This window comes from Athene noctua, chromosome 2 (assembly GCF_965140245.1).
Source record: "Athene noctua chromosome 2, bAthNoc1.hap1.1, whole genome shotgun sequence".
NCBI classification, from domain to species: domain Eukaryota; kingdom Metazoa; phylum Chordata; class Aves; order Strigiformes; family Strigidae; genus Athene; species Athene noctua.
The window spans coordinates 157,341,097-157,356,774 of NC_134038.1; the positions used below are offsets into that span (position 1 = coordinate 157,341,097).

Sequence of the window (15,678 nt, forward strand, 5' to 3'; positions counted from 1 at the left end):
TAGGCAGCTACTATGCCCATTTTCATAGATTTTTAATGTAAGTTGATTATGAAGACTGACTGTTGGTGTAATGCAAGCCACTGAATTTTAAGGCAGTTAATACATCAAGCCCATTATTTCATTAATATAATTCACAACTTGGAAAGTTACCTTTGCTTCAATCTGCCTGTAGCAAGAGACGCCATATACCGTGGTTTGATCCCCACATCTTGGTGGCAAATGGAAAAACACGGTATCTATGAAAAAGAAAAGACTGTTTCTTAAGTTCAGTGTTTTTATTTTCAGCATCACTTACTTATAAAAGGTTTACTGCTGAAAATACCAACACACTTATATTCTGAGACTTAAAAACAAAAAAGAAATGAAAAGTCATCTATAAAGCTATGCCTACACCAAAGTTAGTTTTTCAAAACTGTAAGATCCTTTGTAGAAGAACCTCCATCTGTGCTGATATGCATGTTCTGACAACAGCTTCATGTTTAGCCTGACCAAGCTTCTATAAGCCCACTGACAATTTCTCAGAAGCAGCTACTGACAGCAGAGAAACACCACTGAAACATACAGGCATGCTGCTTTCCCAATTCAGTATGGCAGAGCAAAGACAAGGCACGATGAGGCAAGGTGTACTCTTGGAGTGTGATGCCATTAAGGTGGTAAATGCAATGAAGACAGGAGGGAAAAAACCCCAAACAAAAAAACACCACGGAGGACATACACAGTTGAAAGAGTAGCTGCTACCACTGCCAAGGTAGATAACCATCCAACAGTGCCACTAGGCTAACAAAAAGGATTTGTGAATCCAAGTCTCACACAAAATAATTATTGCCTCTGTGCAAGTGTCACATGAAAGAAAAAACCTATAAAATATGACAAGAGAAAGGCTTTCATGGCTTGAGATATACACACACATGCTTGCTACTATTGCAAAAAATTGTTAAATCCTAAGTAAAGGAGAAGACGTTATGACTGACTTTCAAAACATGCATGAAATCTGTTTTGAAACCAATTAGTAGTTTTTCATTTGCTTCATAGTAACAAAATGAAGAGACAATCCCATATGCATTAGGTCCAACAGAAAGATGGACAGTTTCTACCAAAGCTTGAACAAGTTTAATTATATTATGGAGATCACCCAGGGTTTTAGAAAGCCTTTTAAGACTACTTACTTCCTGTACCAAGTCACCCTCTTTGCAAAAATGCAACTACCAGTGGGAGCTAGTTTAAAATTCAAAAAATAGATACCTAATAAAGTTACAGTAAATGTAACATAACTATTTGAAACATATTTGCCTGTTTCAAGTTCATGTGTGCTCTTGCCTACAAAACACAAGGATATATATATCTGTTTTGTTGCCAAGTCTTTTTTTTTCTTACCAAATAAAAGTATACATTGACAATCTTTTAGTGCACCAACAAAAATGCTCAAAGTTGAGCATTAACTGGGATGGAACAAGTAAGTGCAGCTGCCTACGATTTTCCTAGCTTTGAATGTAGCCACTTCTCATTATGTATTTAACAACACAGAAGCTGAACAAAAATAATGACCCAGAGCAGAATCAGCGACACTCTTATTACTGCTAGGGAAAGGATTATTTTGATATGACTTCCTTTGCTTCCAAAGGAGGTCTCTGGAAGCTGGAGAATTAGGAAGACAAGTATATCAAGTTAAAAAAACCCCCAACTTATTAAAATTAGTATTACAGGTTTTGCCTGATTTTGATGTTTTCAGTGACTTCCTTGTTCACTGCTCTGAAGAAAAAAAGATGAAAAAACTGAAGATGCATATAAATGTCATGGTAATGAACTGAACTGCTGTCAAACACAGAAGTACTAAACAAATACTAAACAAAAAAAACCCCTGCAGTGAACTTGCTGGTTACTACGTGGCAAAGGAATCGCTATCTTCATTCTGTTGTCAAATACACAAAAGCTCCTGTTCCTGTCCCTTACGTTTACTGGTTTTCAAAATATGTTACTCTACAGACATTGAATGACTTGTAGGTCATTCTAAGAATCTCTAAATTAGGGGAGGAAAAAAAAAAATCATAATGACTACATACATTACAAAGCTGAATTTCAGAATTTCATTTTTCCCTTACCTCAAAACTGGATTAAGTTTTACTCAAGAGTTTATTCCCCCTTTCAAAGAACTTCTGAGAAAGCTGGTAGCCTTGTTTTGTCCTATACACACAGGTGATATGCAACCCTTAAGCTTTAACTGGTATCTGATTTCTTGATGTAGGAGGTACACCTTTATGATCTACTTTAAACTCTGAAGCAACATACCATTGGCCAATGTATTTTGCAGCTTAAACAAGTCCAGGAAGTCTAATAGTGGAAAAAATTGTTGATCAGCTGTTCAGATAGCAGGATTTTTCTTTAGGTTTCAGTAGAAGTAGCACATAGAGCTTCCTCTCTGGTTTCTTACCTTCCTGATAGTTGTGAGCGCCATCTGGTAAGGCGAGAAACGGCAAATATTTCCATTCCTCTGGTAAACTGTGGCTGTCATGTCCTTCTCCAGGCTTTAGTGGAGGATAAGAAAATTCAACCTAAACAAACCAACAAAAACAGATGGGAGGCAAAGAGAGAATACACTACTATTAGCAAACAAGCAAGCCTCTGATTCAGCGTAACACCTTTTCTTTAGCAATGGTACAAACCAAAGTTTTTCTTCCTACTAGCATCCCTTGTCTCTTCCTCCAAAGCACCCACACACTGACTCCTATGTGGTCTAACTGACAGGCCCTGGGCAGATTTGGCTTCTACAGTTCTTCCACCCAGCCTAGTGCCTTTTTCTCAAGTGAAATACAAAACAGATCTTCAAGCAGAAAACACCATGGAGCAGCTGAATACCAACTCCCCCGCATGTACATAGCCACCAGCACACGGCTGCACAAGCAGTGTCAGCAGGGGTCATTGCTAGGGCACGCACATCCTGAAATCACATTTGGCTTCTAAGCCCCTCAAGTGCTCCTGACTAGGTAACACACTAAACACATGCAAGCCTCTATTTTACCCTACCAGATGCTGAATAATCTCAAAATCTATATTAACAGCAAGATACCGCTTTTAAATATTTTTATGTCCTTGACTGCAATGTGTTCTACACATTGGCCTAAAGGGCCTCCTTTTCCTTTCTCCAAGAAATCCTGCTTTTCCATTTTGCCTTTCAATGTCACCTTTCATTTATTTACCATTTACTCTTTTTCCTAGAAATAAGGACAACCTTTCTATTCCTTGCACCATACTACATGTCTACCACAGATGCTCATAACCAGCATCTTCGCAGTACTATCCTTTCATCTTCTTTTCCTGTGGAGACCCCTCTGGGTTTCCAGCTACTTCCACCAACTCTTTTTTTCCCCCCCCAGATATGCATTTCTTAAGTGACTGAACAAAATCTAAACACAAATTTATCAGTAAAGAAACTGTTCAAAGATAATTCAATTTCTCTTGAAGGACATTTATTTATAAACTAGTGACCTGCAAAATGTATACGTGGAAATTTTACTTGTATGTATACATGGAAACTAAAAAAGCATGACAAAGCAAGGATACAGAAAATCTTAATATTTGATGGATGATAAAATAAAAATACTGTAAAGGATAAGAGTACTGAAGAAGAAATGGGAAATAAATCAAGTGAAATTCTTCACCTTAACACATGGTGTCACTCTTTCTGTAAGTGTTGCCAACTTGGAAAAAAGCACAAAGGACAAGAAAATGCCACAAGAATTCAGACTTGCTACCTGCTGTATCAATTACAAGGGGTTTTATTCCTCACATTATAAAAGAGAACTTGAAAATACACACCAAAAAAAAAAAATCCAGTGAATGACCAAAGTCCTGAGCTAAAGGTAAGTAACCTACAAAGAATAATTAAAGAAGAGGGTGGGAAAAGAAGACATACAATAGAAAAATGATCGATTTTGGCAGGAAAAGGAGGAGGGAATACAGACCTTGACTTGTGGTTAGTTATCAAGAATCCATAGAACCTTTTAAACAAAATATCCATTAAGCAAAACAGAAGAGCATCTGATTTCCCAAGGAGAGACAAACACTGGAATTAGCATCCATACAAGGAGCAGAGAAACTGCTTGTCATTTAGCACACACATAAATCCTGATAATTCTCTGCTATATTTTTCAAACCACAGACTATAAGAAAATCAAAATTTTAGAAGCTTCATGTCCACGTCTGCAATACAGAAGAGGATTATATTAGACAATTTAACACTGTCCAGATTCAAACTAGCTGGCTGAAAACAATGTTTACATTAAATATTACTGGATTATTGCAGGAGAAATAACCTTAGCAATAAACAAAAGCACAGTCCTTAAGTTTTAAAACATAGATAGTCAAGGAGCATCTACACTATTACCTTGAATCAGGTATTTCCTTTCACTGCACAGCCAATAGAGAGGAATTCAGATTCATCCTCTGCAGGAGCTTCTTTCCATTGAATACAGAAGAAACTCTGGCTCCCTTAAGATTTCAGTGAATACCTTCAAAGCATCATTTCTGACAAGGGAAATACTGTAAGGATCTAAAGCATCATTGCTTCCAAGCACTTACAGAATTACAATTGTATTTTGCATTCCAACCAAAATAATGAAATAGAAGACATGCTTGAAAGGAAAGAAGGATAGTACAATTCAAACTACATGAAAAACATGTGTTCACTAAGGAATACCCCTTTTTAAAGTCCGGAATAAAGCTGAGAAATCTGGCTCCCTTGTTCTTTTGACAGCATGAAATTTGCCAAAGAACTATGTTGTTCTAGCTCACAATATGCTATCAACATCTCAACTGCTATCGGACACTCCCAGCAACAGGGATTTCTGCAGGCTCTGACTGCTCCAAATTCAACTAACTGAATAGGCATTAGTGACACTGATGATAATCTTCTTTTGTATCAGTCCTCTTCTTTCAAAAATATATGTTCCAATATAGAGATTTCTGTATGCATGTGTGTGTGAGAGAAGATCATTAAACTAAGATAAAACAGAATTAAGATTGCTTAAGTGGCCCTAAATAATCTATTTTACAGATGTAGTTTATGATAGACCTAATTTACATTATGACACACTATTCCTTCCCCTCCCCAAGAGGATCCATTTAAGAAGTACCCTGGTTTCTAATGAGGAATCACATTTGTGAGGAATCACATTTGTTTAGTTTAATAGGTCACTGCTTGTAGAAATACCACCTCATATTGTGGAGGCTGAAAGGATGGAAGTAACAAAGCAGCAGGAAAAAGAAAAAGGACAATCCAACAGCACCAACAGCATGCAATGGTCTAGAGAACTTCCACCCCTCCTCTGACTTAAGAGTTCTCAGGTATTTAATTTCAAAGAATTAAGCCGAACTTTTTCCACAAGTAGTCACTGCAGGTCGGACTCATGTCAGCTGACTACATGTCAAAAAGCAAGATCTCCAAGCCAGTTTTCCTAAGCAGTCAGAAAACAGACACCTGCATAGGATGATTCATCCGATCTGTTTCTTTCCGCTGTCTCTGAAGGGAGCTAGCTCAGACTTCTAACTTGCAGATGAGCGAATTAATGCAGATGAAACTCACCCTAACTGTTCCTCACCTTTTAGACATTCTTCTTGATTTCTACAGCTCAATTTGCAGACTTGCATCAATTGCAGTTAGGAATCCTTTGCATAGAAAAAACATTATTTCAAAACCAAAGTATTATAAGAACACTGAGTAACCTAAAAAAACCCCAACCAAAAACCAGCCAAAACCCCACAGTTCTTGGAAATCTTGAAACTGAGCAGTGCACATGTGCAAAAAGTGATAATTCTGGGGTAGAGAGAATCTCGCTCAATTCAATCCTGTGTTTTTGAATAACTGGAGCCTCAGTAAAATTCTTCTCTCAGCCTGGGTGTGCAAACTGTACAGTACAGTATTCCTAGGCAACTTCAAAAAAGTTACTTTTTCCTCATCTTCCACTTTAATCCCAAGACCAGCCATGACAGGGGGATGGGATGTGACTATAGAAAGAACTGTCTCACAGTTCTTTTTCCTTCCTCACAGAAAGAAGGAGCAGCTCATTTTTTATTTAAATACAATGGATTTTTAGGTAAATCCATACATATATGCACATGCATGCACAAATATGCACTTCAATTTTAATACATATATGCATTATAAAAAATGCCTGCAAATATGAAAAATAAAGTCTTTTAATAAAGCTCAGTAATCAACAGGAACAAAGTAGTACACACAAGTTATCAGGGCTGACTGCCATGGAAGATTTTACAGCTTTTTGAGACTCTTCAATTAAATTAAAGAAAGACTCTTCAACAACAATTCAAAGCTGAGCTCCTCAGAGACTTCAGAATAAACTACATAAAACACGAACTAGAATCTCCACGCATTTCTTACTCTTCCAAGCGTCAGGGATCTTCATTACAGCTGGAAATACTGATTATGCCGGTCAAGAGGTTTTGATGTCAGAGCTTTCTGCCTATTCAGACTGTCCTACTCTGTAAGCAGATAGCTCTTGATGGATTTCAGAGCTAAAATCAGTACAGAATATTGTGTTTTGATTCAGTGGAGAAATAAATAACTGTGCTCTTCACAACAAAGCATTTCAACTCTGGTGGATTACCAAGTAAATAAAATTTTTAAAAAAACCACTTCCTAAAGTGAAGTATAACTGAATTTCTAGCACTGACATTTTTGTTTTGCTGTAATTCTGCTGCATTAACTATTTTTTTTATATGCAGTTTGTACTGAATCTAGGAGTTGGGATGCAAAACACCTACTGATACACTGTCTTATCTTGTCTGTGGAATGAAAAAAAGTCCAAGCAATCTGCTTTGGTTCCTTGTCTTCAAAGGGACTTCCTAGCCAGAATAAATTTAGTAGACATTCATTAACTCACAGTAAGGAAAGATGAGTGCAGGCAAGGAAAAATTTATTTAGATTCCTACATTTAGGAACTAAGATGATAGTTTTTCCTTTAAAAAATGAAGAGATACTGTCTTCTACTAAATTACAAATACATAATCAGAAGTTTAAAAAGGACATAGATAAACAGAGGAATTTCCAAAATATATGTGCATGTCCATCTAAACAATCACACTCAAACGTTAGACAGGTAGTTGACATTAACTTTTGGTGGCCTTTATACCCAGGTAAGGCTTTCCTTATCTGTGAAAAGTGTCAAGTGTTAGCAATCACAGTAAGAGTAAGATCCTCAGTGAGCACTAAGCAGTGATAATTTAAAGTGTGCTGACAAGTCAGTATAAACTCCCCATCCTCCCCACCCCAATCTACTATCACATGTTTGAACTACTCCACTTACCCCTCTTCCTCAGCACAGCCACTATATAAGCTCTTCTCTTTAATATGGGTATTTTGGAAGATTTCTCTTCAGACTAGAAATGAAAAAAATCTGGACCAGAGTAAGTTTTCCACTGGTTCAATGGAGAGAGGATTTAATCTCAGATCTCTAAAAAAAAAAAACCATCTGAAATATTTAGAATGACAGTATTATGTTAGAGACAAGGATGCTTTCAGTAAATTGCAGAATCCAATTTACAGAAAGCAAACCCATTCCATTCTCTGAACAACTGCTTTGATGATCTCTCCCATTGCTTGTACTGTACAAATAGGTAGAATAACTGCTTCAAATGAAGAAAAGGAGATCAGCAAAACCCACTCATTACTTTCCTATTTAGAAGAACTTTTCATAAATCCTTTCAACACATTTCATTGTGAGGATACCAACTCTTCCTCTCTCATTTAAGGAAGTAAAGCAGAAGGATGTTGAGTATTGAGTATAATACTAAGCAGCAGTGACTAAAAATACCTGACAGATTAAAGTTACACCTGAAACTTGATCCCTCATTACAAATAAGTCAGTATTTGTTCTTCACTCAAAGCAGGGATTTTTAAAAGAAGTTTTCTTGATATATTAGTCCTAGCATAGCCAGATCCAGAGAAAACCAGCACACCAATGATTTTATCTGAACCACCGTAACAACTGCAGCATGCAACCAAATGAAAATCTAAGAATGCTGTTAGTCTTTCAGCACTGAAAATTATTGTTTAAAAGTCACAATTTAATCAGGTTTAAATGACAAATTTTCCCCAATGTGGTGTGACAGAACTAACAGATCAGGATCTACAAGCTGAGCCCATCCATATAACAATAATGCCTATACAGTAATATAATGACCTTTAATAAATTTTAAGATATTCATTATATAGTTATATAAATATGTAATAAGTATAATATATACATATTTATATAAATATGCACATGTGTAGAATAAGTCTGTATGACACATTTATATAAATATATTATAAAATCCATTACCTACACACACAGTAACAGCAAAAGAAATCCATGTATTACGAAGAGGTAGGGCATAGTCGTTTCTGTCCTTTTAGTTCCTGAAACTGTAGCTTCCTCACATTCCTGTATCACTAAAGCTATAGAGCAGACAAAAGTTTTAAGACGCCACTTGTATTGCTATAGATGCACAATATAACCATTCAAGTTTTCTTCAAAAACTCTGACTAGGTTAGTAAAGTTTTGACTCTTAGGAGCTTAAAATATACAAAAACCTGAAACACTGAAACCTTTTTATTTGCTTTCAAAGTCATGTTATTATGCATTTTAGGCATTTTCCAACTGCTTAATACTTTATTTTTATAGTCATACAGTTCAAATCAGACATAAATCCTGTGCTTTTGAAGTTTTGCTCGTATCAGCCTCAGAGAAAGCAAATAAAAAAAACCCACCAGCAACCCACACTCCTCCCAGAAGAGGAACATAATACTACTGCAGCCTTTCAGCCTAGGGGACTTGCTAGTCAACACTGTGCACTCAAGACAAGACTTTGTGCTCTTACAGAAAGTTAGAAATCATACAGGATGAACTCTTAAGAAGATAAAGATACCAGAGAGGGAAGCTTCCTTAATGAAAACAAGGGAGGGCAACCCTCAGCTCTACTCCTGACTGATACCTGCCCAACACAGCAACTAGTACAGACTGGCTCCCAATGGGAAAGGACCCCGTGCAGGCTGGCAAGGAGTTTTCAAATGGTAGAATAAATACTCCTTTACCTGGGAAAATGGAGGACCAGGACTTCTGACGGTCCCAGAATGGCTCTTAGCAAACATGCTGCCTCCTTACAAGTTACAACATTAGATTTACTCCTGAGAGCGGACAAATCCAGCTCACTGCCAAGTATGCAGCTGAGAAGCTACACACACAGAGTAACATCATGAAGTAGAGAACATGCTCTGCTCTAGGTAACCCCAACAAAATGGGCAGCCCTGTGCATTATCCCCTAGCAAATCAGAGCAGACAAGGAACTTGCTTTCACATCTTGTTCCCATAATTTTCTGAGAATGCTTTTAGAAACAACATGCCTGCCTAGGTGTAATAATCCAGCACCACATACAAGCTATGGGACAGATTACCAAAATTAGAAACGTATCATAAAATAAGGCAATAATAAGGACAGGGAACACAAAGACTTGCAAGTTCCAGTTTACTCCAACTGGAATGACCTATGTTCAGTGATTTTACAGCTTTGAACCTCCCTCTGTTATATATGTATGTGAATTATATTGCCACATTTATACAAGTGCTGAGAGTCCAAGTTACTATTTGAAAGCATTCTGAAATAGGTAGAGGAAATGTGCAACAGAGGTACAGAAATACATACTCTACTTATTTAGCATTCATTCATCTACTCAAGAGAAGGGTCGAGATGCCTGGTACAGGATGTTTAAGTAACTACTCAGATGTTATGACACATACAAAGAACAGACAGAAGGTAAAATGAAAGTTATCGATGATGACTATGGGAAGTGTTATATAACTGCAAATAGATATGTAGGAACCATCTCTCAATTCACACATCAGGGCAACCATAGAGAAAATATCCAGTACAGAATCCTTCAAAGAAATACTTTACTTCCTGTATGGGACTTCAAAGAAGCAACTGCAAGATCAAAGCATAGCACTCTTTAAAGCTTGAAAAACTAAACAAAGAAACAAAATAAACAGATAAACAAAAATCCACTATATCTGGGAGTTTTTTCTTGAAAAATCAATACAAAATACTAAATAAGTGGATCATGTAGACATGCAAAGAGTGTAACCCATCATTAGTTCTACACAAGAGATCAAAATCTGTGGTATTGTTTACAGAAGAGTGAGATAGCAATTACATGTGTACCCAGCAATGCATTGGGTATTTAAAATGATTAGCATCCCATGCTAATTTGAGTAGCCTTTCTAATAAAAGCTAAAAGCTTCTTTCAAAGTTTCAACCTGCTGAACATAAGCAAATGCACATATTTTAGACAAGCTAAACTTTGATATTCATGTACACTATGATTAACTTCATCATGGGATTTCATGCTCACAATGGTTCTTTTAAGTGCTTAAATAATATTACAAGCAGGGAACAAAACCAAAGGAATTGTGCCAATGTTTACAGGTGTTTTGCCAGTTATTAGGCCTAGCATAAAGGACACAGCCAGCATAAAGATGAACCAATAACCAAATTGTATTCGATACAAAAGGGTCAGTACATGGGTGAGCACTGGGGGTACAAACAAGTCAGATTATACATAATCGACATCAATCCCACTGACCCCAACAATGACACCGCACGACTAACAATGGGTGGAATGAATGGTGACATGCAGTCTCCCATAGCAGGGACAGGAGACAACCGAGTCAACAAGCCAAACACATAAGACCAAGGAAGCCACATACTGAATCTCTACACAGCCCACGTTTACGAAAGCCAGACCTGACTGGAGCCCAGTCCCAGGGAGGCAGGAGGTCCTTCCCCAACAGGGAACTCTGCACAGGGCATCCACCTCACAGACAGACACTGCCCCTGCCTGCAAGTGGTCCCAGCTTTTATCCCTCAGTGGGACACCTGACCCTTGGTTACTGAACGCAGACACCTGGGGCTCTTTTACCCAATGGCTCTGTCTGCAAGGCCGGCTGCACCCTGGAGGGAAGCTTAAAGGCAAACTCACCTCCCCCTTTGGGAAGGGCTGTGGGAATCACTCATATCAACCTTAATTTGGGGCTTGGGGTTGAAACCCCAGCATTTCAACAGGTTATCCACAATAGACCCAGGAACAAAGCCCTTTTGCTCGATTCCAGCCTAGTTGCTATTCAAGTTATTTTTTGTTTCTGTTGTTCCTTTAACAAGATCTTGTTTAATCACTAGAGAAGATTACCTATTGTATAATACCTGCCTACTGTGCTCCCCCAAAACAAAAACACAAGGACTTTAAAGACAGCAAAGCGTAAGACTTCACTGACAGTTAAGAGTGTCAAGCACATCTAACAATCACAGCAACTACTGAGTCAGCAAAGATCAAGAGAAAAAAATTAATTCTCCAGTAAAGCAGTCTTCAAAGAAAGCAAACAAATGGAGATTGAGCCAGGCTAGAAGTGTTCTCCTTAACAAAAGAAAAGCTGCCTGTGGAATCTACTGAAGAGAACGACTTCAGTATTTCCCTCTTGGAAACAAGAGCTGCTTAACATCTTTGATGGCAACATGGGCAGTAGGATTGAGCACATCCTCAGCAAGTTTGCTGATGACACCAAGCTGTATGGTGTGACCAACACGCTGGCGGGAAGGGTTGTGCCATCCAGAGGGACCTGGACAGGCTGGAGAGGTGGGACGTGCAAACCTCATGAAGTTCAACAAGACCAAGTGCAAGGTCCTGCATATGGATTGTGGCAATCCCAAGCACAAATACAGGCTGGGTGATGAGTGTGGATTGAGAGCAGCCCTGAGGAGAAGGACTCGGAGATGTTGGTAGGTGAACAACTGACTGTGAGCCAGCAGTGTGCACTTGCAGCCCAGAAAGCCAACTGTGTCCTGGGCTGCATGAAAAGCAGTGCGATCAGCAACGCAAGGGAGGTGATTCTCCCCTTCTACTTTGCTCTCATGAGACCCCACCTGGAGTCCTGTGTTCATCTCTGTGGCCCCCAACATAAGGACATGGACCTGTTGGAGTGAGTCAGAAGAGGCCATGAAGACAATCAGAGGCTGGAGCACCTACCTTATGAGGACAGGCTGGGACAGTTGGGGTTGTTCAGCCTAGAGAAGTCTCTGAGCAGCCTACAAGAAAGCTGGAGAGGGACTTTTTACAAGGGCATGTAGTGATAGGACAAGGGATAATGGTTTTAAACTGAAAGGGGTAGATTTACCTTAGATGTAAGGGAGAAGTTATTCCCTGTGAGGGTGGTGAGGCACTGGAACGGGTTGCCCAAAGATGCTGTGGCTGCCCCCTCCCTGGCAGTGATAAAGGCCAGGTTGGACGGGGCTTTGAGCAACCTGGTCTAGTGGAAGGTGTGTTCCAACACCATGGCAGGGGTGTTTAACAAGGTGATCTTTAAGGTCCCTTCCAACCCAAACCATCCTATGATTCTATGAAGTACTACAGTTGAGGGTGTAGGAGAGCTGGAAATGTAGGTAGTTCTCAGAAGAGTTGATAAGAACAGACAGAACTCACTCATTCCTTATACATCTCATAATTCTGCAAAGTCAAGTCTAACTTGCCAACAATTCTGCTTGAAGACATATGCTTCCTAGGCATAAGTACAAAAGGCCATATGCATGGATTGCTCACAGGCCATGTTGTGTGCCCATTTCTGCAGATCACAACAAGTATTACTTTCTGGAACTCAAGTCCTTGAAGCTCTCAAATGACAGGAGGAGCATGTACACAATTCAGGAAGGGAAGTATTTTAACAGGCATTCTTCCCTCTCAGGGACCATATTTGGGATCTTTTCTAGAACTTAGGCATCAGCCGTTTCATTCCTGATCTTAAGTTTCCTTTGCATGCCAGGAAGAAACTCTGCGGTTGGGCAAGACAGGGAAATTGGTCTTCAAACACAGTCCACACATAAACATACACACATGGACAGGCAATCCAGACACTCCTTTGGAAAAAGCAAACATCACATTTACATTAAAAAAAAGTACTTTGAAAATCCTTAGGACAAACTCTAGGATTCCACAGGAATATGCCTTTTGGTATTTACAATAATCCACTCCCACATCTGTGACACCAGGTTTGAAACGGCCTTCTCCACTGGCATACAGAGAAGTGGGTCAAGATCAGCTACTGTTACTTTAGAGCACCAGGACCCCAAGCAAACAAAAGTGACCAGGAACGCAAGCAGTCCATGACAGACACAGCACTTTCTCCACTACCCGTAATTTTTTCTTTTCTGCAACACATATGTTTAAGCCAAGAGAGGTCTGGAAGATAGTCAAGCCCTTGAGAAGAGAGTCAAGACAATGGTCACCCACTGCACAAGGTCAGAGGCGATGTGCAGAACTGCTCAGGACACCAAGTGCAGAAAAGCTGGGCCTTGCCCCCAGTGAAGTGAGATTATGTGTGGCCTGACTGGTGGTGACACAGGGCCTGACTTTACTCAAATGTAAGAGCTCCAAAGCCTCATAGCATCAAGTGAAGACAGGGATTCTTGTGCCAGGTCAGGCAGTGAAGTAAAGGGAGCATCTGCCTCTTCAGCAGCCAGCCAGGGGGTTACAGGGACTTGTGCCTTTTACCTGCAAGCTTTTCCAGCTTTGATGAAACTTTCATCCCTCTCCTTTTCAAACAAAACAGTTCTCATTTTAACTTTGCCTTCAAAATGAATGATTTTTAGAGTCCTTGGGATATTTTAAGCCTCCCTACACCCTCAGAGACTATTCTCTCCACCTCCCCATGTAAATAAAGCTTGGAGACCTTGAGCTCAAACAAGGATCGCAGCGCACAGGATGGCTAGTGGACAGCTACACCTCATGACTTTCAGTCTTCCACCTTCACCATAAAGTGAAGGTTTCTCTGTGTATTTTTCAACACACAACTTGTAACCTGGACAGAGCTTGACTAGTAGATGCATTTTTGCTGAAGACCTCTATCATAAGACAGATAAGGACTTCCCACACTATTTAATGCTTTCAAAAATTAAAATGCTGTAAGGCACATTAAGTGCTTTATTGCTCACTCACAATGAAAGGAAGCATTTCATGATTCTGAAAAAAAACCCTTTCCCTTTATTTGCTCTGAAATCACTAGCCACTAACCACTACAGCTCCTTGAAACTACCAAGGACTTTGTTATCAGCCACTATAGAAGGGCACAAACAGCCCTGAAATCCAAGTCTTGTCATCCCATACTGAAGCAGGAGATCAACAGAACACAACAAGAGCCAGGGAGATGGACAAGCAACCTGCTGCAGTAACTAATCAGTCAACAAGCTACAGATACTCTAAAACAGATCATAACATTTCTGTGGCAGGCTTTCCTTATTATCAATTCACACCCCAATGCTTCTGTGACTCAAGTCCTGTAACACCTGAAAAGTGTATAGAAACACTCCTACCACACCAAACCTGTGTGTTCTATGTTAATGGACAAGAGTGTGAGCAACTACACATGATAAAGGGCTGTGTGTGCTGTTCCTTTCTCCTTAGGCCACTCCTCTTATCAGTGGCAAACAAGTATCAAAAAAGCAATTTTTTTTGAATGCTAATGAAACGTTTGTCACTTCATTTCAAATGAATGAAAATCACGGTTGAGTGAATACTACCCACAAGCTCTATTTCAGGACATTTGCTATTTAATTACGCACCGAGGAGGGTTCCCATAAAGACAGCTGGTACGTACAGAGCAAAGAAATACATCACAATGCCTGCTTCAAGCCAATTATCGTTCCCTTCGTTAATAGGCCTGGTGAGAGCATGTCAAATACTAGGTAGACCTAGTTTCCATGAAAGCTTCTTCTCACATTCTCTGAGCACTCTGCCTTAACTACCTCTTCTCCTTTGCAAAGCGATACAGCAACCAGCACTTTTTGAACATCTCATTGGTATCACAGTCCAAGTCAGTAACTAAGAGGCCCAAAGCAGCAGGCTGGCAATCTGCTTGTGTAAACAAACAAAAGCCTACAGCTTCTCCAAAAGCTTACTCCGTACTTTCTAGAGACAACTCCTTCCAACATGTTCAGGATTTTCAGTTTGAAATTGGCAATGTGCTGCTTTCACATAGCACAAAGCTTTCCTAACAGTGAGCGGCAACTCCAAGTTTTTAGCAATTGCCCAGGAAACTGTATCCTCAGACTAAACAACATATATACAGTAAACCTTCACTTTGACTTACATAATCCTACTTCATCCAGCAAAAAGACCCACGGTCCAACAGTGAACTCTTGGAAGGAGCATGTGGAACAATCACCATGCTTGTGCTATCAATCAAAAAGCACATAGAAACAGACCAATTCCCTGCCTCTCCTCTTTTGTAAACAAATGCATATGGATTGTTTTTCAAGTCTAGGGAAGAAGATGTTCCTATACATTTCCAAGCTGCACAAAAAAAGTCTTTGCTCTATAGGTTAAACGTTTCTATACTGTAAGTTAATCATCGGGAAGAACTGTACACTTCAGACATCGAGATCTAACCAGAACAACACTGGTCTAAGTAATCCAATTACATCTGTTACCAACAGCAATCCCAGACAGAGAATGCACGTCAGAGCTCAGTTTTAAGTTACACAGCTTTGTACACATCAGCTTTACACCACACATGTATTTCTATCCCCTTCTATCCATACAACAGTTTCAGGGGGAAAGTCAGGCAATGAAAACACCTAGCATCA

General features: G+C 39.4%; 1 protein-coding gene across 2 annotated transcripts in view; it reads right to left on the minus strand.

Moving 5' to 3' along the window:
* Positions 1-15,678, minus strand: part of AVL9 (AVL9 cell migration associated) — a 44,420-nt gene that overhangs the window by 25,170 nt on the left and 3,572 nt on the right. For both annotated transcript variants that reach the window (XM_074900832.1, XM_074900831.1), the window contains exons 2-3: positions 2,429-2,549; positions 151-236 (exon numbers count right to left, since the gene is read on the minus strand). In XM_074900832.1, coding sequence (XP_074756933.1) covers positions 151-236; positions 2,429-2,549 — 207 coding nt within the window. The remainder of the gene's footprint in view (positions 1-150; positions 237-2,428; positions 2,550-15,678) is intronic.